We start from the raw sequence: 27,741 nt of genomic DNA, 5'->3' as shown, positions 1-27,741 counted from the left end.
CCAGATCCTACAAAATTGCTGTCACCTTGCTACCTCACAAGTCTATTCAAGCCAGACAAAGGAGAAAATAGCAATCACTCTTTGCAAACAGCTTATCAACACAAGGCATTATCCAGAACAGCAAAACCCTCAAGTAATTATAGAAAGCATGAATGGTGCAGAGCCAGGAGTAAAAGAGCAGCAGGAGAAACATTCTCTGATCTGTGCTTCCAGGGAACTTCCTTACTTCCTTAGCTGCCTGGTCGTCTTTTGTCTTCAATACAGCACCAAGCCAGCCTCTGCCCACTTGGGAAGGACAAATCACAGAGAAAGTACAAAATAACATGCTTTTCAGTCACACAAGGCTTGTTAGGCTTAAAAATAGATATCTTCTGTAAAAAGCTGCCAGTTACCAAGCAGAAAATTATTCTTAAGGAAAGAGTTTTCCTCCAAGCTTGGTCAGGTAACCTTGTCTTGTTTCTTTCAAACAACCTCAAGGCAACAAGCAGCAAGCCTGTGGTTTTCAAACCGTGTTCCAGAGAACCCTTAATTACCTCACACTAGGAAAGAGAAAAGTCGGGACTAGGGGCCAAATGCAGCCCATCATGCATCTCTATCTGGCCCTTGGGATTCTCCCCAGGGCACCACCCCCCCCAGGCACACTGGTCTCTAAGCCACATCCTTCACCAGCCCTTCTTTGCATCCTCCTTGACTTTTTGTCTGGCTATATACTGTATCCTTGAATTCAGGTAATACCTCTTGTTCACCTTAGGTGAAGGGTAGGGAGGGTTCTGTGAGCGCCTAAAGTGCCAAGTAGTCACAGAACATTCATAGTTCTTCTACACACACTTTTGCTTCTGGCATCACTGGCATGCCGCCCTCCGCCAAAAAAACCCTCCCAAAATAAATTAGAATTACGAATATCGTGCATTTTCCAGCTCTAGATTTAGTTACATCTTCTTCGTTCCTCTGAACAATCCCTGCCTCCTCGCTCTATGGCAGGGCAGTAAAATAATAAATGTCAGAAATCCCGTCCGCGTGATTAAAGCCAGAAAGTAAAGGCAATATCTGCTCTGAAGGCTCCTGAGCATGCTCAAAAGAGAACGAAGGCGGGTTAAGCAACAGCAGTTTCCGTTGCCTTAGTACACGGAAAAGAATCAGCCGCGATCCCTGCTCAATCTTTCCTAGGATCCTCTTCTCCCCCGCCCCCAACACAAACTCTAAACTGAACTATCATTTGGGGGGCGGAACCAATCTTCTTCAGCTGAGGGGGTACACCGGATCAGTCGGGGAGCTGGATTGGTGGTGCGCCATCTAACGGAGATCGCTTCCTTCCTTAGTTCTCCGTAGGTACTTTTCCCTGACCTGTCGGCCGCTCTGGCCCACCGGTCCGCCCCCACCTTGTTCCCTTCACAGCCATGCAGCCCTACATGGTCAACATCAAGCTGTCGGCCCGGACCCTCACCGGGGCGCTCAACCCGCAGAACCGAGGGGCGGCGGACTGGTGAGTGGGGGAAGCGGCGAGGGACCGGAGAGGAGGCGGGCACAGGCCACCCAGGCCGGCGGGGGACACAGAGAGGGTCGTTATAGCTCCGCGCGAGCTACCAGAGAGAGAGAGAGAGAGGTGGCGGCTGCTGTCCCATCTCAGATGCTGGAGCCCTGTAGACTTCAGCGAGGCTTACTCGCGAGTAGGCGTGCGCAGGGTCGCAGTGTATGGGCGTGAGAGGGGCGCCTAAGACCAACCAGCCTTATGGTCCTAATGTGAGAGGGGGTTTTAGCAGCAAAGGACCCAGTATTTCCCTGAGGCGTGTAAGCTGCTAATGGCAGTTGAGTGAAGTTCATAGAGCCTTCAAGAAGAGCTACATAATGCAAACTATTGCTAAAGCATGTATGGGGTTATGGTGCAAGTGTGTGTGTGTGTGTGTGTGTGTGTGTATGTATATACAGTGCTTCTGGGGGTACGCAGGGATAAGCATACCATAAACATTTTGTGAATCTTTGTGCTTTTGTCTATTTACTGTACTGTATTTATTTTTCCTGATTTGAACTATAAAATGGTGGTTTTCTTTAGTGAAAATGAGAGTACAGTGCTACCTCAGGTTACAGGCACTTCAGGTTACAGACGCTTCAGGTTACAGACTCTGCTAACCCCAAAATAGTACCTCGGATTAAGAACTTTGCTTCAGGATAAGAACAGAAATTGTGCTCCGGCGGCACAGCAGCAGCAGGAGGCCCCATAAGCTAAAGTGGTGCTTCAGGTTAAGAACAGTTTCAGGTTAAGAACGGACCTCCAGAACAAATTAAGTTCTTAACCCGAGGTACCACTGTACCCCTAAACATTTTTTTAAAAAGCACTGTGTGTGTGTGTGTATGTATTTTTATGGATGGAACCAGTTCTCCCCCCCCCCCAAAAAAAAATATTAAGGGGTACTCTCATTTTCCTACTCATATTGAAATACTGCTCCTCAATGAGGCTAAACTTAGATTCACAAAATGTTTAGGGGTATGTGTTTCCCCAGAAAAAACACTGTATGGAACATGTGTGGGCTGACATGTATGTAACTTTGACTTCTCTGCCAAAGGCACATAGACAGACGGGTGCCAGCCATGTGTGGGTTAAGAAAAGAATAACAGGTGTAGTGCTTGATTATGAGAGCAGGCAGCAACATGGGTGTGTGAGCTTTGGCAACTGGGTTGATTTCAATCAAGTATAGGATGAAGAAACTTGAACTGGTTTGGTTGGCATCTTTCTGTCTCGGGAGACAACAGAAGAGTGCACCTTCGGGGGTAAAGTCAAACCGTTGGGAGAGTTACAGCGCTTGCTGTGGCTGTAGAGACCCATACAGGAGAGGCGTGTTTTGTTGCAGCTTGTCCTTATTAAGTGGAAATGAAAACTGTTTGTAAAACACTTAAGATGTCACGAATGGAGGGATTTAGGGTAGGGTAGAAATAAAAGCACAAGACTTAGGGAAAAGTCTCCTGCAGTTGGTAAATACAACAATTTGGGGGTTCTTTTTATGCGTAGGAGTGGTTGCCAAAAGATTCTTTCAGTTCTCTAGTGATTCAGCTAGAGTTGCTTTCACTTCCCCCTTTTTTTGGGGAGTGGAGGATGGTTTGAGACATTCAGTGACTATAACTTTGGATCTAATTTATTTCTATAATTTATATACCACTTAACACCAGTCTCCAAGCAGTGTAGTTTAATCATGCATTTCATATGTTTTGGCTTTGTTTTTGTTCTTAGCAAAATTATGTTTCTGTGTCTGACAGTATGATTACAATTTTCTAGGGGCTGGCAAGGGTTGATTGCATATGGATGCCATTCTCTCGTTCTGGTTATTGATTCCAAGACTGCCCAGACCCTACAGGTTTTGGAAAGGCACAAAGCTAATGTGGTCAAGGTAAGTTAATAACATTGTAACCTGTTTAATGTAAAAATCAGGTAAGAGAAAATAATCAAACAGCAACCCTATCATGTTTAGGCAGTAATTGCATTTGTTTTCATAATGCTGTTTCAGTTGTAAGAAGTAACAAGCGTATTGCTATCTAACCACACCTCTTGACAGAAGTGTTCATGTTCAGTGTTCCAGTGAGTCATTATTTTCAATCAAGATAATTCATTCCTATCGTCCAGTTCTCTTATTTTTCTTTTTTACCTAACACTCAACATTTTGTGGCTACAGAGTATATTCTGAGGCTACAGAGTATATTCAATCTTCACTGGGCACTTGTGGGGGGAGGTGCTTGTTGTTGTTTTTTTACAGTTTGTTGTACTTGTCCACATCTTGGTGGTCCTCCTCATGCTTTGGTTTAATTTCTGTCAGCACTTACCACTTGAGTTCACTGTCAGAGAGAATGCGGTGAATTTGAAATTTGTTAATTTCAAATTGCCATATAAGAATATTGGTGGTATTAGATTTGTTTGCGCCTTGGGATTTATTCACTCTTCCCAATTCATTTATTACTTACTATACAACCTCATGTTACAGATTTGTAAGTTGCATATACTAGTATTAGTCTCAGGTTCTAATTTCTTCAGTTCCATTATTTATTTATTTATATTAAATTTATATACCGGCCTTCATTTGTAGATCTCAGGGTGGTTCATAACATAAAAATACAGTATAAAAATGCAAATTGTTAAAAATAGTATTTCATGCTTCTGTTTATGTTACAAATATCTCTGAATGTTACTTATCTTCCAACGTTTAGGTTAAATGGGCTAAGGAAAACTACCATCACAATATTGGATCACCTTATTCTTTGCGCTTGGCTTCTGCTGATGCCACTGGAAAGATCATTGTTTGGGATGTTGCTACAGGAGCTGCTCGCTGTGAAATACAAGAGCACACAAAACCCATTCAAGGTAAGGAAACTTTTGTGTGTGTGTGTGTGTGTGTGTTACACCATCGTGAAGTAATACAGTGGTACCTCGGGTTACATATGCTTCAGGTTACATACGTTTCAGGTTACAGACTCCGCTAACCCAGAAATAGTACCTCGGGTTAAGAACTTTGCTTCAGGATGAGAACAGAAATTGCACACCTGCGGTGCAGCGGCAGCAGGAGGCCCCATTAGCTAAAGTGGTGTTTCAGGTTAAGAACAGACCTCCAGAACGAATTAAGTTCTTAACCCAAGGTACCACTGTAAATGGATTTGCTAGCTAAAAGAAGAAGGTTACGAACAATAAGTAGTCAATCTGTATGCTTCCATTTACATTCAAGTAATTCCTGCATGTGTGTTCCTTCTTGCGAGGAAGACATATTTCATTTACCTGTTTTTAAACATTTAATTTGCTTTGCTGGTGGGACTTTTGAATAGGATTGTACTGTAAGTATATCTGTTAGGAAAGACCAGAGGCCCAGGATAGTGAGATGTTTAGAAACCGAATCCTGTGAGGAATGGTTGAAAGAGCTGAGTGGGTTTATTCTGGAGGAAGATTTAAGAGGAGACAAGATAGTGGTCTTCAAATATCTGAAGGGCTCTCATGCAGAAGATGGAGCAGGCATGTTATCTGCTGCTCCAGAGCACAGGTCCGCAATTAATGGGTGCAAAGTGCATGAAAGCGGATTTCAGTTGAACATTAGTAAAAACTTTCTAAAAGAAAGATTTGGTTTGACAGTGCAGCAGGCTACCTCAAGAGGTTGAGGCCTCTTGTTTAAGTGAAGCTTGGAACAGCCACCTGTTATGGAGGCTGTGGTTGCATCCTGCAGTGCAGATCCTACATTGAGCAGGGAATTGGGATTAGATGTTTTCCTAAGGTCCCTTCCAACTCTATTATGTAATGGTAAATCCTTGCATTTCAAGGTCATATCTCTCTCCTTATCTCACCTCCTCTGGGCATAAAAATCTCCCCCCCCCCTTAGTTTTCTGTACCCACTACCCCCTCTCGCATTCTCCATGGTCTTACAGCTTCCCTTGGTTTATTTATCCAATATTGACTTACTGTCTCGTACTGCTTACAAAGTCTAATAAATATAAACGACCCTCAATTTATTGTGTGGTTTATACATTTTGAAAAATGTGTTTATTTCAGTGTTCTGTTGCTCCTATCTATTTCTATTAGTGCCATAAGGAAAGGGTTTAAAACCTGCAGAGTTGGGCTTATACAGACTTTCCAGCCTTGTTAAATATGACAAACAATGCCCCATTGTTCAAGGCTACCCTAAACTTGTTAGCTCAGTTTCTGGAGAAGGCCACTCTGTCGCTAGGCAACAGTGAATTAGTTCAGCAGCTGCATTTCAGCTTGTGGTACAGGTTGTATAACTGCCGATTTGCATCCACAACCAACAAACTACACTATCACTGAAGCTTGCATACCCAGACTTGTTCATATTTTTTGCTTCATCACAATGCCTGGCAGGTGGGGGATGAAATTTGGGGTCTTTTATGTGAAAAGTAACAGGTATCTTGAAATGAGCCTATGATATTTCTCTTGATGATGCCAGCAAAGCAATATTGGAGAAGATTGATAATGTTATAGACTAACTTGCAAAAATGAAACATTGTATAGAGTCATAGCTCAGTGGCTGAGCCCCTGCAAAAGGTCTTCATGTTGTCCCTATCTTCTTTTTCAGCCTTTTGGTATCATGTAATTGATCTAAGATAGATTTGGTTTAAAATCTAATAAAGGTATTTATGGTAACCCTGACAGATGCATCATTATCAAATGGCACTAACTGCTAATTTAATATCTTTCAGTAAAAGGCAGTACAGTGGTACCTCGGGTTAAGTACTTTAATTCGTTCCAGAGGTCGTTCTTAACCTGAAACTGTTCTTAACCTGAAGCACCACTTTAGCTAATGGGGCCTCCTACTGCCGCTGCACCGCCGAAGCCCGATTTCTGTTCTTATCCTGAAGCAAAGTTCTTAACCTGAAGCACTATTTCTGGGTTAGCAGAGTCTGTAACCTGAAGCGTATGTAACCTGAGGTACCACTGTAATAATATACAGGGATTCCCCTTTAAATTGTGGACTGTGGCATCTTGAGCAAAAAGAAAATACTGTATTCAACATTTTCTCTCTCATTCTGCCCCCCCCCCCGAGTAATGCCCTTTAATGTCTCTCAGTTCTCTTGTGGCACTCCACTCTCTCTCGCCCTCCCGACTTTCCAGGAAGCTGTGCATCTCCTGCTGTGTATAATGCTGCCCACATTCCTCATTATCATCACAGTTATAGATGTCTTTTATTCCTGAAGTAAAATTCACAGCATCTTGGTGAAATTTAATTTCCAGCATGGGTTTTCATGAATAATTGATAGTTTGCTTGCCAAGTTGTCTCATAAAACTTTTCATGTACCACAATGACCCAAAGATTCCACCCCCACCCCTTTACTGCATTGCTAAAAAGCTGGTGAAGTTACGCGAAATCTGTGTGGATTGCTTCTGATGATGATGTGGAAAAGGAAATGGTCACAATGCATAACTTAACTATTCAATGCTGAATACTTTTATCTAATACTAAGTTGTTTAATTGCTGAAAAGGTTTTGCTGTTATTTAGTTCTGATGTTTCTCTGTGGATACATTCATTATCTATTAAGCTGCCCACATACGTAAGGTAATCTTTAATGCATTCCTCAATTGTTGGCAACATAAAAATGAAAGCATTGTAATTCCCTTCCAATAATTATTCACATTCTCTTCAGAATTCATTTTTCTTAGATGTCATTTTTACTTATTAATTTTAGCTTCCTCTGTCACAGATAAGGAATAGTTTAAAATGAGAACAATGATATATAGATTACTTTTTCCCACTGATGGAGGTGGCTGATGCCCACATCATTTTTTGGCCCTGTCTCCTTTTTTGCTCTGTTTTAGAAATAGCAGCCCATTTGTGTTATGCCACACACAAAATTGCAGCAAAATTGTGTCATGCAACATATCCAACAGCAGCCATTTTCTGGCTGGCACTCCATAACATTTTCTCAAAACTCCAGATGTGCCCACTGGTCCCAAAAGGTTGGCAACCTCTGACATAAAGTTTAGTTTTGTGTAGACTTAGGTATTATTTTAAATCGCTTCAGGACTTTCCTAGTGAAAAGTGATGTTACAGTATAATCCTAAGGTTTAGATTTATTAGATTTGTAAGTGCCATTTGAAGATCTTTGCTGATGGGCAAAGAAATAAAATCTACACCCATTATGTCAGATATTCTGTCCTGGAACATTTATTGATCTGAGCCTTGGTGATCCTAGCTGTAAAAAAAGAAAAAGACTTCATGATTAAGATTTGCTGAAACAACTTACTGCTTAAAAAGTTCAATTGAAATATGAATTCTCTTCAGTGAACTTAGTGGCAGGTTTTGGGTTTATATTTCATTTTTCATGCTTACCTGTGAAATACAGAATGTGTATTAATTGGTTGCCTTTAATCAAGTCTTCATGCATCTCTGTTGCCCATGGGGTGGGTGGCTAAAATTATTTCACCAGAAATTTTTGTTCATTTAACATTTATAAGCCACTTGCTAGAACAAAAAATCTCTAAGCGGCTTACAATTTTATTGGAAGCGCAGAAGAAACATCTGCAAAAGTGCTAGTTTCACAGACTTAAGTGCTTAAATGGGCATACACTGGATCAAGTAAACAGGTCTCAAACTGTTGATTGATTTATATACTAATAAATAGCACCTTGAATTTGGCCCAGTAACACATTGGCAGCCAGTGGATATCTCTGAGCAGGGCATTGTATTATGTCTGAGTCTCCTGTCAGTGGATAATACTACAGCATAATTTGGATTGCTGTTTGTAGCTTGAAGTAATCCAATATTGATGTCACCTGTGCCTGAATTATTAAAGTCACCGTATCTGTTGGAATTAATTCATAACTATGAAAGTTGCAAATACAGCATTAGGTAACGTTGGCAGCTTAAAAGTTTTTAGCTAAACTTTGCTAAATACAAGTAAATAAGCATGCTAGGGAAAATATTTCCAATGCACCTTGAAAAATTTCTGCATTTTCTGTTAACAAAGGGAAAATGCAATTTACACTTGCACACTTATGTGGATTTGGCTCAGGATTCCTTAACTGCTGGTTTTTACTAGCTTCAGTCTCTTTTGATGCCAAGCTCTACCTATGTACAAGTGCCATGTTCTTTCACTGATTACAAATGTTCTGGGATGTCCTTGGGCGAGATACATTGGCAAGGGTTGGCAGCAGGACTTGGCTGAGTTGTGTGAGCTCTTGGGACCATCAGTTTGTATGAGGAAAGAGGTGCTGGCTATGCGTGGCTCTCGTTACTTGTAAGATGGTTTGAGCAATTCTGGTATCAGTTTTTCTTTTTACATCAATAATGAGAGCTCTATGTTTTACTGATGCCACATTCTGATGTTTGCCTCAGAAACCTAGAAGATGAAAAGGGGAGCTGTTATTTTTAGTTCCAAGACTGACTGACTGTTTTCATCTCTCCCTCTTTTCCCTCCACCTTTCCTTTCCTTTTACTTTTTGACAGACATGCAGTGGCTGTGGAATCAGGATGCCTCTCGAGATCTTCTCCTTGCAGTTCACCCACCAAATTACATAGTGTTATGGAATGCAGATACTGGCACAAAACTCTGGAAGAAAAGTTATGCAGAAAACATCCTTTCTTTTTCCTTTGATCCCTTTGATCCTTCAAATTTGACATGTGAGTTCTGTTTTAGGAAAGTATGTTACCTTTCTGTTCTACAGGACTGAATGTTGCTGTCATACAAAATCTTGCTGTTATATTGTAACATGTGCCACAGAGTCTTAAAAATGCAACATGAGAACTGAGAGTGAACAACATCGGACAGCTTCATTAACCTTGTGTTATTTTAGAGGTAGTTTGTGGGGGAAATGAATCTGAATGGTCAAATAAGATTGTGAAGGGAAGTCATGAATTCGTAGTTAATTACAAAGTTTGCCTCAAGTCAAAGTTGTGGAGGGTGAAATTGTAGCTCATATTACAATGCAAATACAGCTTTATCATGCCTATGGGGTGTAATAATTAGAAACGAGGAAATAGCTTCTGTGTATTACATGTGAAGAGATACGTAGCTTGGCATGTTCATTCAGAAGATGGTCCAATTAAATTCACTGGAACTTGATTTTGGGTGAGTTGTATAGGACTGCAGCTCTCTCTCTCTCTCTCTATATATATATATTCTTATATAAAGTGTTGCATATAAGAATTGGCAGCATTTTCCAACCAGATTCCTTGTACTACAAGTCCCCTTAGTCTCACCAAGAATGGCCAGTGGTCAGAGATTATGGGAATTGTGCTCCAAAACACCTTGAAGGTGCCTGGTTGGGGAGATTGCTTTGGGATAACACAATATAGTTGAGGAGCTGCAAGTAGGTGAAAGTTAGTGAAGGGCAACTGTGTCTGCCAGTAACCTTACATAATTTTTTTTAAAGGGTTAAACTTTTATGGCTTCAAATAAGAATGGGTCATCTATCACTCTTTACCACAAGGATGTTCCTTTTATCAGTTTGCCATGTATTTCAGCATTCGTAAAATTTGTTACCACTTTTCATTCCAGAAGTACATTGAAAAGTGAAATGCTACCATGAAATCTCTCCTCATATTTTACAGTAATAACTGTCTCTTTTCTTGGTGCAGTGCTTACAAGTGAGGGGATAGTGTTCATTTCGGACTTCTCTCCTTCCAAGGCTCCTGTCAGTTCAGGGAAAAAGGTTTACATTTCCAGCCCTCGTTCTAGTCCTGTTCATAACAAGCTGGTATCTGCTGCAGGGGCTAAAAAGGCCTTGGACAAAGTAAAAATCCTCATCACTAATGAAAAACCAAGGTAAGCCTTAAGTATGTGTTTTCTACTGTGCTCACAAGACTTGTTCTATATAGATAAATCTATATAATACCTACAGTGCAAGGCATGTTGTTCTGGCTAATCAAGAATGGGATAGGGTAAGACCAGTATTCCATTTTTGTGCTTGAGACCTGGGATTGCTGTCAGTGTTTCAAGCCATATATGGCTGTGAAATATCAGGCTTTCAGAATGAGATATTTCCTTTATCCATGTAGACATGGTTACTTACCAGTTTTCCCTTTGTGACTTAAGTTATCTTGCTTCAAAAAAGTTTATTTACTTTTTCACTTTTGAAACAAGATTGCTGCCAACTGGAGCAGACTTCTGCTGGTGCAACCAGCACAACCAGCTTGTGCAATCCATCCTGTGCAGCCTTGAAATCTGCTCCGGTTAGTCAGGGCATCATTTGGAGCAAATTTTTGGGGTGTGTTGGAGACTGCTTGTGGGGTGAGGAGAGGAAAGCGAAGTCCCAATGCACAAATGTAAGTCTGTTCGTGCCGCATTAGATTCCTCCCAGAGGGAAGCAATGAGTAATTTTCTACTCTAAGAAGTGATGGTTGGGTCAGCTCTACCAATAGGTAAGGGAAGGCAGCTCATTTTCAGATTTTGAAGTACCATTGCAGGGCAGAAAATCATAAGTTATTAGGTTTTTTTATATTCTTTTGCCATTTGAAGGTGGTCTTACATACAATTTATTGTTTGTCTTGGCCAGTAGGGCTGTTTCTGAACAAAGATGACATTATACCCGTGGTTCCCAGCATGGGGCACATGCCCCACAGGGGGGCAATTTGATTATTTGATTTTTAAGGGGGGCAATTTGAGAATGAGTTATTAACAGTTAATGGCCTTTTAGGTTGCCTCCACATGAGCAGGAGTTCTTTTTGAATAATAAGAATTATATGTCACTGGGGGGGGGGGGTTGTCAGGATTTTAGAGATGCTTAAGTAGGGCATGGCCAAAAAAAGGGTTGAAAACCAATTCATTATATTCAGTAAATAAGCCAGTTGGACCTTTCAATACTTACTTTGTTTTATAAATATTTATTGAGATTTTTTAAATACAAAATGCAAAAATAATAAACAATATGACATGTATCATAACATATTTTCAAAGCTTCTTTGGACTCCCTCACGTCTCCCGCTCCCACTTACATCATTGTAAACTTTTTCCAGCAATTTATCATCTTGTTTACATTCTTAAGTCTCGTTCATTTAATTTAGTCTAATAATTCTCCAAAAGGTTTATATTTTCCTCAATCTCACTTATCATCCAGATTACGTCTAATTTAGTGGTGCTCAATTATTTATGGTCTGGCATCCTTCTTAACATTCAACCAAATTACAGTATTTTTGTAAATAAATCCTAAATTTCTTCCAGTCTTCTTCAACCCTCTCCTCTCCCAGGTCTCGGATTCTGCCGGTCATCTCAGCCAATTCCATATAGTCTATCAGTTGCATCTTCCATTCTTCCAGTGTGGGTAGATCTCGAGTTTTCCAGTGCTTGGCGATGAGTATCCTTGCTGCTGTTGTTGCATACAGGAAAAAAGTTCTGTCCTTCTTTATCACCCTCTGGCCGACAATACCCAGGAGAAAGGCCTCTGGTTTCTTGGGGAAAGTATACTTAAATACCTTTTTCAACTCATTATATATCATTTCCCAGAAGGCCTTCACTCTAGGGCACGTCCACCAGAGGTGAAAGAATGTTCCTTCATTCCCTTTACATTTCCAGCATTTGTTATCAGACAAATGGTATATTTTGGCAAGTTTAGCTGGGGTCATGTACCATCTATATATCATTTTCATTACATTTTCCTTCAAAGCATTACATGCAGTGAAGTTCAACCCAGTGGTCCACAACCTTTCCCAGTCCTCGAACATGATATTATACCCAATGTCCTGTGCCCACTTTATCATAGCCGATTTAACCATTTCATCTTGTGTGTTCCATTTTAACAGCAAGTTATACATTCTTGAAAGTACCTTAGTCTTAGGTTCTAGCAGTTCTGATTCCAATTTCGATTTCTCCACCTGGAACCCTAACTTTTTGTCATTTTTGAAAACTTCTTTAATGTGAGCGTAGTGTAACCAGTCTCGCACTTTATCCTTCATTTTCTCCAAACTCTGCAATTTCCAATTGTCTCCATCTTTTTCTAAAATTTCCCAATATTTTGGCCATTTGGCCTCCATATTGGGTCTTTTTCGGGCCTTAGCTTCCAGAGGTGATAGCCACCTTGGAGTTTTGTTTTCCAATAAGTCTTTATATTTTGTCCAGACATTGAACACTGCTTTTCTGACAATATGGTTTTTAAAGGCCTTATTGATTTTAACCTTATCATACCATAAGTATGCATGCCTTTCAATACTTACTTTGAATGGACTATAAACTACTGCGTGCATTTTCAAGCACTGGAATTCATGGACAAGTTCCAGTGATTTGGATTCTGAAAAAAGCAGTACCCTGAATCATCATCTCATGAAAAAATGAGGGTGCATGATAATTGTCACTATAAACTGCCCAGAATAAAAATTTCAGTAATGCAATAAGAACATTTGAAGGGAGGGATGGGTATCTTTGTTGTTGGTTGGTTGGTTGTATTTGTTGTAGCATAAAAATAATAAGTTTATATAAATTGCTTCAGAATTTATCTATTTGTTCACATGTGGTGGTATTTCTACATGGTTGTGGGGCATTTGAGAATGATCGCAGGGAGGAAATGTGGTAAAAATTGGCTTCCTGATTATGTATGCTGGAAAGCTCTCCTGTAAAAAGCCCTGTTTAAAATGCATGCTCTTTTGTGGATCTTGGAAGTGTCTACTGGTGTGTAAATGTGTGTGTGTGTGTGGGGGGGGGAAATCTCTATGTTGATTTTTAAAATATTACCACCTAATAAACTTGATTATTGCATTTTGATATTTTTCCTGCAAACAATTAAACATTAAGCTCCATATGGCACAATTTTCCTTCTTTGTTGCTGTTTTTCATCCTGAATACCTTTAAATGTGTCAGTAATTGTTTTAACAAATTCATCAGACTGTATTGTGAATCAGTGCTGAATGCAACATGTTAATGTTGGTAAGATCAATACTTTAATGAGAGCTTTAAGTTTTGAACAATAGGCTTGATGACATCTCATTTAGCAATTCTTTGTGAAATGTGATCTCCTGTCAACTGGAAGGGCATGAAAAGCCTAGAACTATTTACATTTCCTCCTTGTCAAAAAGGAAACTAGTGGGGCAGCTGCTGTTTCTTTGTTGCCCAGTAATGATAGAAGTATTTTCAGTGATGACTTGCACATGCCCTTAAGAATTATGGGTCTTACCCAAGTTTCATTGATTTCAGTGGGACAATTAACTTTGTCTGAATTGGAGCCTTTTATTAGGATTAGACATATGTAAGTGCTTGCCCTATTCCATGTCCCTCTCACATTGCTTTAAATGGGTACATGCAGGTATGAATAAGCTGCAAAGGCTGAAATATTATAAATAAATGTGATATAATGGTGGTGAATTTCCATTTTTCTTTTGCTGTTCTCTGTAATCAGGGATGGGAGAAGAGGGCATTGAACATGACAGGTGGGTTATCGTAGCTAAAAACTAAAAGGGTGTGATGGTGGTGTTTGTAAACCCATGTAGGGAGCCTGGGTTTACTCCAGAACCTAAACCTGTGATTGCAGCTGATCCTGGTTCTGTATGATGTTTCCAAAGGCACATTTGTCACAGTTTACATGTTCAGGTTTATTCTTAAAACTTAGGTGTATACTTGAATATAACCTGTAAGTTTGTTCTCACCATCCAACCAATACGTCTGCTCAGTTAATGAAAGAACCCTCTTTTTCTTGGCCCGGGCAAAACCCTTTAAAAATGCTTACTGCTTCCCTTAGTAACTAATGTAATGGCTCGGCTGTTCTTAAGAACGTGGAGAGATGCTGCTTCTATAGTTGCATGATCAATTATTGATGAGAGAAGCATCTGAGATGGGCTTGGTAGCTGTTTGCAAAGCTTGATTACATATAGCTGTTTAATTTGATCATAGATTGCATTTTGGATATTTGAACACTTGAAATCCTGGCCCCTTTGCAATGAAATGTATTTTAATAAGACTTATTTGTGATGTGTCTAGTGCTGAATCAGTAACACTGAATGACTGCCTTCAGCTATCCTACCTGCCTTCCAAGCGAAACTACATGTTGTTACTCTACCCAAGAGAAATCTTGATTCTTGACCTTGAAGTAAACCAGACAGTAGGTGTGATAGCAATCGAAAGAACAGGAGTGCCTTTCCTCCAGGTAATAAATCCATCTTGCCATTGTGCATGACTTCGTTTTCATTTTATCTTTAGATTTCCATTCTGCCCTGTATTTGTCCAAAGCTGTAGATGACACAAGAGACAAAACACTTTAATTTGCAGGCTAAATGCAGCCCTGTGCTAAATAAGCTTGTTTCTTCCACAAAGCATTTCCCAAAGGTTTTATTGAGACTTAGTGCCTTGGCTCACTTGCTCTGTTTCCTTATGGAATACAGATGTTTCTGTTGATACACTGGATGTGTGCAAAAATCATCCAATACAAAAGTTGTGAGTCAGTGAGGAACATGAAAGCAAAGGTTGATTGCTAAAAAAATAAACTAACCTTGAAGGGGCATTACAACTGACAGCTATAACCTTGTGATCACTTTTTCCTCCTTGCTAACACTATTCCAGAATAATTGTTGACAATTTTATTGATGTGAGCTGTTGAAGATTGTGGGTGACAAAATGGAGAATAGAACATAAGGCTGTAATCCAAATCTACTTACCTGGGAGTAAGCCTCATTGAACTCAATAGGACTTACTTCCGAGTAGGCATTGCTAGGCTTTGCAAAGTGTATTTTATAAAAACCCACAAAGATAATAAGCAGTTGCTGGGTTTTCTTGTGAGTTTGGATGCTGGTAGTCTTGCAGTCAATGTGTAGTGAAAAACTGTAAGGTATGAGATACTTAAGAGTCTGACATGACCAATGATTCAGCTCTTTAGTGTCTGCTAGAAAAATCCACCTCATTTTGTGGTATTATAAAAATTACTAAAAAATAGAAGTTTCCTCCAACAAAGGCACAAGCTTATTTGAACATCTGTTTCTGCTTGGTTAGGCAGCTAAGTAATGTCTGAAGCCTTATCTGAGCTGCCTTGATCTTTTAGAATATTTTCTTTATGTGAGCTAAAAAGAAATAATGCTAAGCTTTATAGCTTTTGTCTGAAACTAAAATGTGTGTATTTTCTCACTTATGTGGATGGTTCGCATTTATGGCTGCTAAGATGGTGCTATTTTGAATGTATTCATAAAAAATAAAATTCACCTTCATGTGATTATGACATCAGAGGTTTATTATTTTAAGAAAAGAATTAAAACCTCATTGATTCCATTGATACAAGCACTCATGTATATTATTAGGACAGAGTAGCTGAAATCCCCATTATAATTAAACAATAATATTGTTTCAACTAAATAATAATAAATAACTATAAATAACTATAATCAGCTTTCAAGACATCTGAAAAATTGTTCATTGCAAAGCTGCCTGTAATTGGGTGTCCTGTCAGACATTTTAGTTTTTTAAATCTCATTCCCCAGTCTTTCTCTGCTGTGCTTGGTATCTCCATCAGTGGGGGAATAGCTGAAGCTGTCTTTGCAAGAGGGGGTTGGATAGAGCCTCTCATCTGATGTTTAAAGAAGTGGTGTACCTGCTGGTTGTCATATGATGTGCAGTTTTCTTAAACTGAATGTTCTCACTATACATATATACCCAAGGTTTTCTATACAAATTCTAAGGTGTGGTGCTGGTGAGTTAAATCTTCTACTTTCCAAGTTCTGCAGGCGGTATTAAACTAAATTATTGCATGAGCAGAACAATTTCAGCTTGTACAATGGCAATTTTGCTCTTCTTCACTGCCTCTGTGTACCCTGTGCTGGCCCCAAATCCTGTCCAAAGGGTGGAGGGAGCCTCAGATCAGATTTAGGGGTATGTGGGTCAAGGAGAAGGGGAAAATGTCCTGTTGTGCAATCTGAAGTGCTGCTTGTGCACTTAGATGAGTACTTTGCACTGCTGTTTACAGGGAAATTGCCCACTGTGGGGGGACAGGACACCTTCTATCACCCGTAATCATTCTAACTTTATATGATGTTAAGTAATCAATCTAACTTTATATGATGTTAAGTGTGCATTTACTCTAAGCAGTAATTTACTTATTAGCATTAATAATTAACATTTTCATCCCTTTCTTTTTGGCAAGTAACCTGCCAGACTACCCTGTAACATGTACAAGTGTGTGTACAATTGGGAAAAATAGACTGATAGATTTCTGTTTGTCTAATAAGATAGTAGGCTTTTAAAAAATGAGTCCCATCCTATTCCATAGTGAAGAATGGGTCAATAAACTTTTAGGATGTTTGAGATATCTGTAACAAGTCCTCCTCTTGTTTACGTGATTTGTGCAGGTTTATTAATATGGAGGGTAAGATTTCAATAGAAACATGAAGAATAATATCAAACTTGGGGGTTCTTGTTTGTTTGTTTAGGTAATCCCATGTTTTCAGCGTGATGGGTTGTTCTGCCTGCATGAAAATGGCTGTATTACTTTGAGAGTTCGCAGATCTGTTGGTTGTATAAACAGTACATTAAACGAAGATCCAGGTGAGCAAGCTACTCCAGTCTACTGAACTAGGTATCTAGCATTTGAAGTTACAAATTCAATGTTACAACCAAAATTTGCATTTATTCTTATTAAAACTTGGGCCATCAGTTTTCCTAGCTGTATCATTTCCAGTATAGTAAATAACTTGAAGGTGTTTGATTACACAAGTCAAATAAAATCCCTCCACTTGGCCCAATGCTGAGATGGAGATGAGTGTAATTCCAACTTTGGCCTTGCCTTTCGCTGGCAAATATTGCTGCGTTGGCCAGCAATATATGTAGCACTCACACTGAAATAGGTTAGTGACCCCTGGCACAGATTCATTAAAATAGACTTGAACAGGGTATGAAAGACATAAAGCTGTAGATGTGACAAATGTACCCTATACCCTCACATTCTAAATGTCTTTTTAGTAATTAGTTACTATGTCTTTATTATGTAAATCCTCCAGTGCACTGACCTGCCTCTGTTTCAAATCCCCCAATATTTTGTGTACCTCTATATTATTAAAAATAATGTCTGTTTATATCATACTATAGATGTAACAGTGGTAACCAGCAGAATTAGCACAAGATCCCAGTGGTTGCTGCATTTGACTGAAAGCTGTGCGTATCTGATATCTCATGTTTTGACATTTGCAGAACCTGACCCCATTCAGGAGCTGGTCTATGACTTACGAAGTCAGTGTGATGCCATCAGAGTTACCAAGACCGTTCGCCCCTTCACTATGGTGTGCTGTCCTGTGAATGAAAATTCTGCAGCTCTCATAGTCAGTGATGGTAGAGTAATGATATGGGAGCTGAAGTCCACCATTTCAGGCCAAAGTCAACGGACTAGGTAACCTTACTGAATGTTCAGGGGTTTTTTTTTAATAAGTAGTTTAAACACAAGGAATCCGTGGACTTGACAATGCTGCTTCATTTCTAATGTTTATAACCATGTTGTTTAGTACAACTTTCTACAACAAGGGTTGTTGTTCAGCAAAGCTGCCATTTAAAATGAGCAGCCAGATGACTATGGCTAATAGGGACGTGGCATACATAACGTCTGACAAGACTTGTATACGATTTATACTAATGTTGTGTGTATTAAGCCACAATTAATAGGCTTATTGCACCTGTGTGATATAGCATGGGTTGTCATCTTGTTTCATGTATTGTTCTTGGTAATCGTGGTGCTGTCTACTCTCACCTTCAAAATCAGTGTTGACATAAAATACGCTCCCTCATTCTTAAAAGATCCCAGTTAGCTCCTCAGTATCATTCCATCAATTTAAATAGGCATGATCATAACAAGCTATGTCTGCACAGAGGACAAACTTGTATATAGCAGAGAGGTGCAGCATGTTGATGTCATCTGTACATGAGGCACTCTAAGGGATCTCAGTTGACACAGAATGGGGAAACCAGCCATTAATTGCAACAGTGCAGTAATGTGCTGTGTTTTACTCTTGCCCCTGGACATGAATGCCATTTGTTTCATGAAGGAATACCATCAGGGTGGGGGACTAATCAGTTGTTAATTCCAGCCACTGAGAATCAAGGATGCTCCTTTTTGTAGAAAAGGAACCTTTCTGCATAGGTCATCCTGGATTCTGTTTGGTGGTCAGGCTAAAGCATGATAGAATGTTGCATTCTTCAGTTTTATTGTAATTGTCTTTTTGCAGCAATTCAACTGCATCACCTTTGTACTCGCCAGTCTCATTCTGTGGAATACCTGTTGGGGCATCTCAGAATAAACTTCCAGACCTGTCACTGGATAATATGATAGGTAAGAGTATGTGAGCCCTAACAGTCTTCTATATTCAGCTTTGGTAACTAATTTAGTTTACTATAGTATTCTAAAGCAAAAAGCTGTGTTTCACAGTTTTGAGATTGGTAATTGCTTAGGGCCAAATCATGCATCATGAAATCTATTTTGCTTTTTCTGTTATATTGTACATCAGGGCAAGGCACACTTTCTACTGAAGAGCAACAAAAAAGTTACTGTTTGCAAGAAGTGCATTTAAAGTTCCTGCTAACGGGGCTTCTTTCAGGACTCCCTTTGCCTCCCTTTGCTATCCGCATGTGCCCACCTCTCACCACAAAAAACTTAAAACAGTATCAGCCTCTCCTTGCTGTCGGTAAGTGTCTTAAACAGTACAGTTGAATATATTGCTCAGTTTGACTTTTTGCAGTGATACGTTTGTATGATAAACTGTGTGTCAGTCTGGAGACTATTGCTGTCTGAAATAGCGTGCCCTTGAGTTTCTTGAATTACTTCCCAGAATAAATGCTGTCTTAAAAGAGAGATGAAAAGTTTTTCCTGTTCTTAGATATTCCTGCCATATATATTATTAATTTTGTGATTTGTATCCCATTTGAAGACAAACGTTTAGTGTGGCTAAAAATGCATTTTTCCACTCATTAAAATACAAAATGCTAAAAGAGCAGTGAATTTAAACGACCCCAGCTAAATACCTGCTTAACTCTGGCTCCAAAATGCCAATCAGCACATTAAGTCCTGGCTTATGTTTTAATACAATGCATTCTTAAAACTGGTTTAGTGAGGTATTAAAATGCATCTTCTGAAAGCAATTAATGGATTCAGTGTATAATGGCTGACCTGATCCCATGCTTTGTGAAGAAATCCAAATTGTGCCCACTCAGATCTTGTCATGGCTTGTCTTAGTTTTTACACAGCAAAATAGATTTTTGAAGGTTCAGTACTGACGCAAGTTGAAGTTTGATGCTTACTGTGGCAAGTTTCGCACTGACTTTTTAAAGGAAGCATTTATGTATGAAATGAGTCCTAAGTTCAATGCATTCATTCTGCTTGTGTAATGACAAGGGTAATAAATCAAAATCAGTCTATCAGGATTCTGCCTTGAAGGTTACTTATGGTCTGGCACCCTCCTTACTTGAATATACAGTGGTACCTCAGTTTTTGAATGTCTTGAAAGTCGAACGTTTCAGTTTTCAGTTTGAACCTAGGTTTTCGAACGTTTTGGAAGTCGAGTGGTCTTCTCTTCCGGAACAGATTATGTTCGAAAACCAAGGTACCACTGTATAAAGTCTGTCCACTTGGATTATCTTCTACCCAACTACCTACCCAAGTGCTACTATTTATGAAGCATACCTTCAGCATTGTGAGAAAAAAGGCTGCAAAAGTCACTTGCCTACTAAGAGGCCAGTACCTTGTGTTTTAGTATTGGCTGTGGAAAAGGACAGGCTCCTTTCTCCATGGGCAACATGGAAGCCCAGGCTGGTAGTGGTGTTAGCAGCCTGGTTAAAGAAAGCAGGGGAGCTTCTACCAAATGAGCAGACAGAAAAATCTGTCCCTCCACTGCCAGCCTGCTTCATTTCTTCATTTGGTTGCAGATGAATGGACTTTCCTTCCTTCACGGCCGGCATAGAAATGTAGTTGGCTGGTGGAGGGGTTGTGGAACATTCTGTCTCTCCTCCGCTAGCTCGTTGAATTTCCATGCTTGCTGCAGAGAAGGAGAAGCTCCTTCTCCCTGGCCTCCTTGGACGCTACCTTTGCTAGCATAGGAGTGAGAGTGGCCCATTTCACTTCTACTGCACTACCCACTTTCCTCCATGGAAGTAGTTTATGTAGCCTATGGCTACCCAGTGAGCTCTTACACTCAAGGCTAGTGTACTTACCAGTGGATTGGGCCTAAGGTTGTGGGTGGGTGATGTAAAACCGGCCTAGCAATCTAATCCATCACTTGAGGATGAGTGACTAAAGGAAACTATGTGGAAAAATAAGTATAAGAGATTCACTTTTGTGGTGGGGAGGGCAACAAAGTTGATTTTAAAATGTCAATGTGATTTCTGTAAATTTTGCAAATATTCAATTGACTCCTTGCAGGAACAAGCAATGGCTCGGTCCTGGTGTATAACCTTACCAGTGGGCTCCTACACAAAGAGTTAAGCATTCATTCCTGCGAAGTCAAGTGAGTTTCTTTAAATAGTTGTTGATTTTCTGGAGAAAGGAAGATTAAAGTGTTTAATGTTCTATAAGCAATGCTGGCATTTGGCTTAATCATAAAATAGTATGCAGGAAGATTGTTCAATAGGGTGGTTTTCTTTTGCAAATGGAGCCATAGTTCTGTGAAAACTGTTCTGCTTTATAAATATTTGAATTGGTAACTAATGTGTGTGTGTTGATCAAGGCTGAACACAAGCCTTTGTGTCCCTAGACATTGCAGCATAGAGAATTTCTGCCTAATGTGAGTCTGATTACAGCTATATTTATAAGGACCATACTATGTGCGAGGCGGTTCCACAATTCTTCCTCCTGACTGCGTTTTGTATTAAACAAAAGCCCCAAATGGCCATGGAAGTCTGAAAAGAGGAATGGAGGACCAGCAGCTATGGGAAGACCATGGACTGCTGAACTCTTAACTCTCATCCCATTGTTTGTCCTGTGTCTTTGTCGCTTGTGTGTGTGTGTGGGGGGGGGTGGACATGACAAGTAGGGAAAGGGTTGCACCGTCCTTCAAACCTGCTGAAAGTCCTTCACCATTGATCTTAGGCTTACGTGGCTGCTTATTTATTTAAAATTAAAACTTCAGGATATGGAATAATAAAATGGCTGTTACAAGTAACTTGGTTGCTACAACTCTTGTGACATATTTCATTGCAGATCAATCTGTCCACGGAGACTTATTTTTGTGCTACAACTGCATTTACAAGGAGATATACAGTTATGAGATGCTGCCCCTAGGTAACAATTCAAGAGGATACAGTCTCATGCTCAGCATGTTTTGTGAGCATCTCAGTGAAATCTGAAACTAGAGTAAACCAGACTTGTTGCAAAGCCTCCAGAAGTTACTAGCCTGGAAACATTTGTACCCTGCTCCTTTTTACTCAAAAGATTCCCCTTCATTTTCCCCCCCATGGGTGCCGCTCTCATTATTACCAGGAAGTGGTGCCTTTCTGCTTCTCTTTCCCCTGCCCCCCCCCCCCCCCGTTTTTAATAATGGCACACCCACCAAAGGGAAGTGCTGTTGGAGACTGAGCCAGTCCTTCACCCAGAGTATCACTGGGCCCACAGCTTGGGTGGTGCTTACACAGAAGCTGGTCCACCTGGCAAAGCAATTCAGTTTCCCCCTGCTTTGCCATCCTATTCAGCTTCTATATACCTACTGCCTGAGGAGGAGGTGAATCCACTTCCTTTGTAGCCAGTATAGTCGTTGATCTGGCTGGCAAAGCAGAGCTGTGCTCCTGCTTCACTCACCTGCATGGAACTCCTGGTCAGAGTCAAGACAGAAATAAACAAGCATGCAGTTTGAATATACAATTACCCATTTGTACTTGAAGCACCAGGTGTTTGGTCACAGATATGCGGAGCTGATTGAAGAGACTACTGGTCTCTTGTACCTACATGGTGATCTTTTTTAAAAAAACAAAACAAAACTTGCCACTACCTTTCAGGATGTGGTATGCTGGAAAAGAAATGTCTGTGACAAACATTATTTCTGTTATCTATGCACAGAGATAGCACAGTTGGTTCTGATAATGCCTTTTTCCAGGCTACAAACAAATCAGAAAGTGGTTTATGCAATACAGTACAACATGACATTTATGCGTGGCACGTGGCAGACCAAATTGCTTTGGCTTATATCTCTGATAAAGACATCAAAACACAAGAAGCAGTTAACTAGAAGTGGGTGATCATGAAAATCTGCTGTGAGCTTTATTGCCAAGTTCATATAGAGGATTTCTATTGCACACAGCAGTGTCTAGGGAAAAGAGTATTTGCTTTTAATCTTTGTCTAATTTCTTTTCTCTTCCATCATGTGCTACTGTAACTTTGATATTCTGTTGCTTAGCTTTCTGAGTGTTTTGAATCCTGACATGTTTTATATTAATATTGGAACATTTAATGCTTTAAACATTAGTGCTAATATTTCCCCAAAGTTAATTTTAAAACTATTTAAAATGCCTTATCTCATTGCAGTTTGAAAAGTGTCTTACATAATTTTATATGCTTCACTTTAAGCATAATTATACTTTCATCTTTTTCTCAGTTTAATAATTGATAATGTTAGTTTGGGCATTGGAAAAGCCCAATCTTAAATGCAATCAAGTATTAAAAAATGTTTTGAACATTTTAGATTTTAAATTAAATTTAACCGAAATTTGCACATGGCCCATAACTATTGGGACTACCCAATAGTGCATGAAATAAAAATATTTTTGTAATGATGGACAGAATAGTGACAAAATGCAACTGAATTTTACATTTTCTATCTACAAAACCATGGAACCTATTCATTAATAATTGTTCTGTTTTATATATGAAGTAAACAAAATATATTCTGTTTTGGGAAATAAGTTATTATTATTCTTGTATATAGGTTCTAAAATAATGGATATTTTGAAAGGTAAAGGGTAAGAGTTTGAAAGCATACCAGTGCAAGTAGATAAATAGGTACCGTTGCGGCGGGAAGGTAAACGGCGTTTCTGTCTGTGGACAAATGCCAACTCCCTCGGATATTTTGAAATATATTTGTCAGTAAGCATTGTGGGACTGATTTACAAATGAGTGCCTGCCATATATTTTCTTACCAAGTCCTGCAGAATCAAATAGAGTAAACTCCCAAGTGTGAACAGTGTGGGTATGTGGACATAGTCAGCAACCATTTCCTTCCTTAAAAAAATAATAATCTGTATTTCCAAATTGCTCAGGCACTGTTTGTGCTCACACCAGTTTTATCCTAGCAACAATCCTGCAATGTAGATTAGAGTAGACCAGGCATGGCCAAACTTGGCCCTCCAGATGTTGTGGGACTACAGTCATACCTCGGGTTGAAGTAGCTTCGGGATAAGTATTTTCGGGTTGCGGTTTGTGGCGACCCGGAAGTAATGGAGTGCGTTACTTCATGGTTTCACCACTCACGCATGCACAGATGGTCAAAATGACGTCACGTGCACGCACGGAAGCGGCGGATCGCAGCATATGCAGACACGGGTTGCGTTCGCTTCTGGATGTGAATGGGGCTCCGGAACAGATCCTGCTCACATCCAGAGGTACCACTGTATAACTCCCACCATCCCTAGCTAACAGGACCAGTGGTGAGGGATGATGGGAATTGTAGTCCCAAAACATCTGGAGGGCCAAGTTTGGCCATGCCTGGAGTAGACTAAGAAAAAGTGAATGGCTTAGGGTTACTCAGTGAGCATCTTGCTCTTCCAGAAGGTATTCATCTAAATGGGTACCAGCTTGGTGATATCCAGAAATTGGGGATTACAGTTCCCATCAGCCCCAGCCAGCATGATGAGGGATGACTGGAGTTGTTGTAGTTCAAAACATTTGGATGGCAGCACCTCAGCTAGTCCTGCTCTAAAGCTCTGTGGGACTTTACTGAATGCATTGAGGGATGTGTTTGTGCATGAAGGTGCTCATTAGAACAAGCAGGTGTGTATCAGAACTGTTGAACTGATAAGCAACAATTTTAAAATAGCAAGGTGGAGGGGAAGGAGAGCCTAGCAGTTATTTCTCTTCTACAGGCCACATTTCCTCACAGAGGCTGTATGAATTTAATATTAAAGAGTGACTTGAGTAGGTTGCCTTGGGTTAGTCAGAAGTCAAGAAGTTGCAAAATTCAATATCTTTCTATTCCATAGTTAAAATGGCTGTTACAAATTGCACTGTATATAAAAATACATGAGCCTTGCACTAAAGAAATAGGTGCAGTTCATAAAACTGGTGTTCTGTGACTACTAATTGCATCCATTGAGAGGTAGGTAGTTTTTTATGCCAACTTATCTGAAAAATGGCAATATTCTAGTAATAGATTGCTCTTGCCTTAATGTTGGAACATTTGCTCTGATTTAATGCAGTGAACAAATTTCTTGCACCTTATTCAAAGAACATTAGCGGGGAAAGGCTTTATCAAGCATTTATAAGCAGAAGTACACTTGACTCCCAATGCTTCTAAGTGGCTTTCCCCCCATTAGCATGAAACTATATTTCTCTCTCTGTGTGTGTTGTGTTTAGATGTAGCAGAATAGCCCAGAATTCCAGAACAAAAAGATTCTTCTCCCCAGGACTCAGATAATAAGGAGAGGACAAAAATGGGTAATGGGTTTTGTGTGTTGGAGACTTTTTTAGTGGATTTTGTCCACAATTAAGAATATTTGTGCCATAAATCTTAATCCTGTACCTTATATTGTACAATTGAGTACAATAAAGTGTGTACAATAGAGTTAAGACACTCGTCTTAACACATCAATGCATCTAAATTCTCAGTGGGTTAAGAGTAAATCATTAAGATCACAATCTCAAGTATGTTTACTTAGGACTCAAGACAGTGCCATACACTGATTACTGTGGGGAATGAGTGTGTCAACCTGCATCTGGGAACACCTAAACACTGGATTGTGGAACACTGCATTGTGGGAAATCCAAAGTGACCATGGTATGTCCTACTGTAAAGGTCTGGTTTCAGCATCATAGGAGGCTTCCTTATCCCGAGATGTGTAGAGCCGTTGACACAATTGCACTTAAGTGGCCTTGTCATCACTGTGGAGTGTGCAGGCTGCCTTGGTTCTCTAGTGAGCTGCATGCCGTGAATCAGGGGGGCTGATGCCTACAGGTCTGGTGGAATTAACATTTGTCTGAACCTGACTTAATATAGAGGAGAGAACATTATCACGCCTATCATGTGGTTTTCATCACCCTGGAGTCAGAGTCCTCATTTTCAGGGGACAAGGGCAAGGACTCTGAAGCTGAAAGACAAGGGCATACAGGGCCAGCCCCCAAAGCGTGTCTGCTGGATCACCCATTGGTGCCTGTGCCTGTGCCCTGCCCTGAGAATGCAGTGTTGACCTCTGCAGAACATCTCTTTGAAGCCACTGAGAGCTGTCATTGGATTTGGAGCAAGGTGACATCAATATGCAGGCGATGCCCAACTCATCTGTCCCTCCCATCGTAATCAGGAGAGGTGGTTTGAGTGCTAGATGGTGCTTGGAAGTGGACCAGAAGTCAAATTCTCCTAAAACAGGTGTTAGTATGTTCAGAGTTCTCAGCTCAAGACATGGGGAAATGGCCTGTTCTGGGGTTGCACTGTCCTGGAAGGAGCTGGTCCATATCTTGGCTGGGGTTCCATTTAGAACTCTCATCCTCCTGTTTTTTCAAAGGCAGCTGCACAGATTGCTAGTTTGTTTCTGGGCCTAATTCAAGGTGCTGAAAGCCCCAAAAGACTTTGGCTTGAATTCAACACCTGGTCCCGCTAGTGGAAGTCCACTCAAGTACTTCAGCTAGCACAACGGGGCTTTGCCCCACTCTCTTTCCCAGTGCCTACCCCCCATTTGTCCCCATTTGACATCAGGAGAACAATCAGAAGAGCACATGGGAGGAGGAATGGGCAGATGGTTCACTTGGGTAAGCAAAAAGCACTTGCACTTCTAGACCATTTGTAATAGCAAAATGCTGAATTCCTCCCTTGGGCCTCAAATATCTGAAAGACTGCCTTCTTCTTTTCCGTTTCAAGGGAAGGGCAAGTGGAATATACTGTAATTAGTATTTTTTAAGTAATTAAGTTTGTCTGACATACATTTAATGTTTCCAATTTGAGTGCTATGCTGTCCTCTATAATAATCTGTTGTATCCCCCTCCTGCACCCCTGCAGCATGCAATTGGAGCCATATTTTCCCCACTCCATTAATCTGCAGCATTTCCTACAAATTCAGATAGTTTGCATAATGTGTTCTATATATTCTACTCCGGCAGGGGCATTGAGTGGACAAGCTTGAGCGGCTTCCTTTCCTTTGCCACATCGACTCCTAATAATCTGGGGCAGGTGAGAAATGAGCTGCAGTTGGTTGATCTTCCCACAGGTAAATATATTGTGAAGCATAACCGTTGATGACAAGATAGGTGAGAAGTGATACCTGTGTAATGTAGGTTTTTTTGCAGACTCCTATCGGTTGGCTTCATCTACATTATAAAGACAGGAGAGGAATAACTAAGCAAGGTGGCTAACGTAACTGTTTTGAACTCTGAATTCAAAACATTTTAGACCATGATAGCTCAGCAAGCCCCACACTCATTTCATGAATCATCTTCAGGGCATAAAGGAGAAGAAGTGTCTATGTCAGCAAAGGGTTGAATACTATTACAACTGCATATATTTTAGCTTCAACACCAATTCATACAGCACTAGGTTATAATTCCAGCTAACTCAGTAGTTTTCATACTTTATGCAGTCTTGTCCTCATTCTAAATTTACTATATTTGCTGTATTTTCAACATCTCCCATTGGAGATAGCCCATTTCTCTGCATAACTTGAAGGCAATGGCCTGTAGCAGCGAGGAATGTGTAGTGCGATTCTTTCCTTCTACCTGTCATGAAATTATTTTAGTTCACAGTTTGGATAGGGGTTTCCTATGTCTTCAACTTGGTTTACTATATGCAAGTAGTATATATTAATCTGTACATGTTTTTAAATTTGAATCAGTTGGTTGAAGGAAATGGGATTAATGGGATTTGTTCCGTTTCTTATCACAAGTATTAAAGTGTTTTGATATTTATGGCAATATCTCTTCAGATGAAGGGGGAAAGTGCCATGTTTATGCAGTTTTAAAAATACTTTGAACTATAGCTGGAACTATTCAAAAAATAAAATCAATTATGTACACTCAATATATTCTTAGATATTTAGAAAATGTAGTTTTTGCTGTAAGTTGAGTAATCATCATGGCTGAGCTAAATTTTATGTTCAAAAGATAATGATTTAGCTACACCACCACACTGGTTTTCATACTGATGATACAAACTTAGCAGCCCTGTGCAAACCCCATTGAAATGAATTGTGATGGC

At 40.0% G+C, this 27,741-nt stretch overlaps 1 protein-coding gene across 1 annotated transcript in view; it reads left to right on the top strand.

Moving 5' to 3' along the window:
* Positions 1-1,114: 1,114 nt before the first annotated feature.
* The window catches only part of WDR11 (WD repeat domain 11), a 50,279-nt gene continuing 23,652 nt past the window's right edge, over positions 1,115-27,741 (top strand). Inside the window, exons 1-12 of the mRNA XM_079976624.1 lie at positions 1,115-1,483; positions 3,269-3,380; positions 4,192-4,345; positions 8,926-9,099; positions 10,057-10,243; positions 14,381-14,546; positions 16,813-16,927; positions 17,570-17,765; positions 18,595-18,698; positions 18,874-19,050; positions 20,781-20,865; positions 26,652-26,758. Coding sequence (XP_079832750.1) covers positions 1,398-1,483; positions 3,269-3,380; positions 4,192-4,345; positions 8,926-9,099; positions 10,057-10,243; positions 14,381-14,546; positions 16,813-16,927; positions 17,570-17,765; positions 18,595-18,698; positions 18,874-19,050; positions 20,781-20,865; positions 26,652-26,758 — 1,663 coding nt within the window. The 5' untranslated portion in view covers positions 1,115-1,397. The remainder of the gene's footprint in view (positions 1,484-3,268; positions 3,381-4,191; positions 4,346-8,925; positions 9,100-10,056; positions 10,244-14,380; positions 14,547-16,812; positions 16,928-17,569; positions 17,766-18,594; positions 18,699-18,873; positions 19,051-20,780; positions 20,866-26,651; positions 26,759-27,741) is intronic.

Source organism: Podarcis cretensis (assembly GCF_951804945.1).
Source record: "Podarcis cretensis genome assembly, chromosome: 5".
Classification (NCBI taxonomy): domain Eukaryota; kingdom Metazoa; phylum Chordata; class Lepidosauria; order Squamata; family Lacertidae; genus Podarcis; species Podarcis cretensis.
This window is presented reverse-complemented; position numbering and strand designations above follow the sequence as displayed.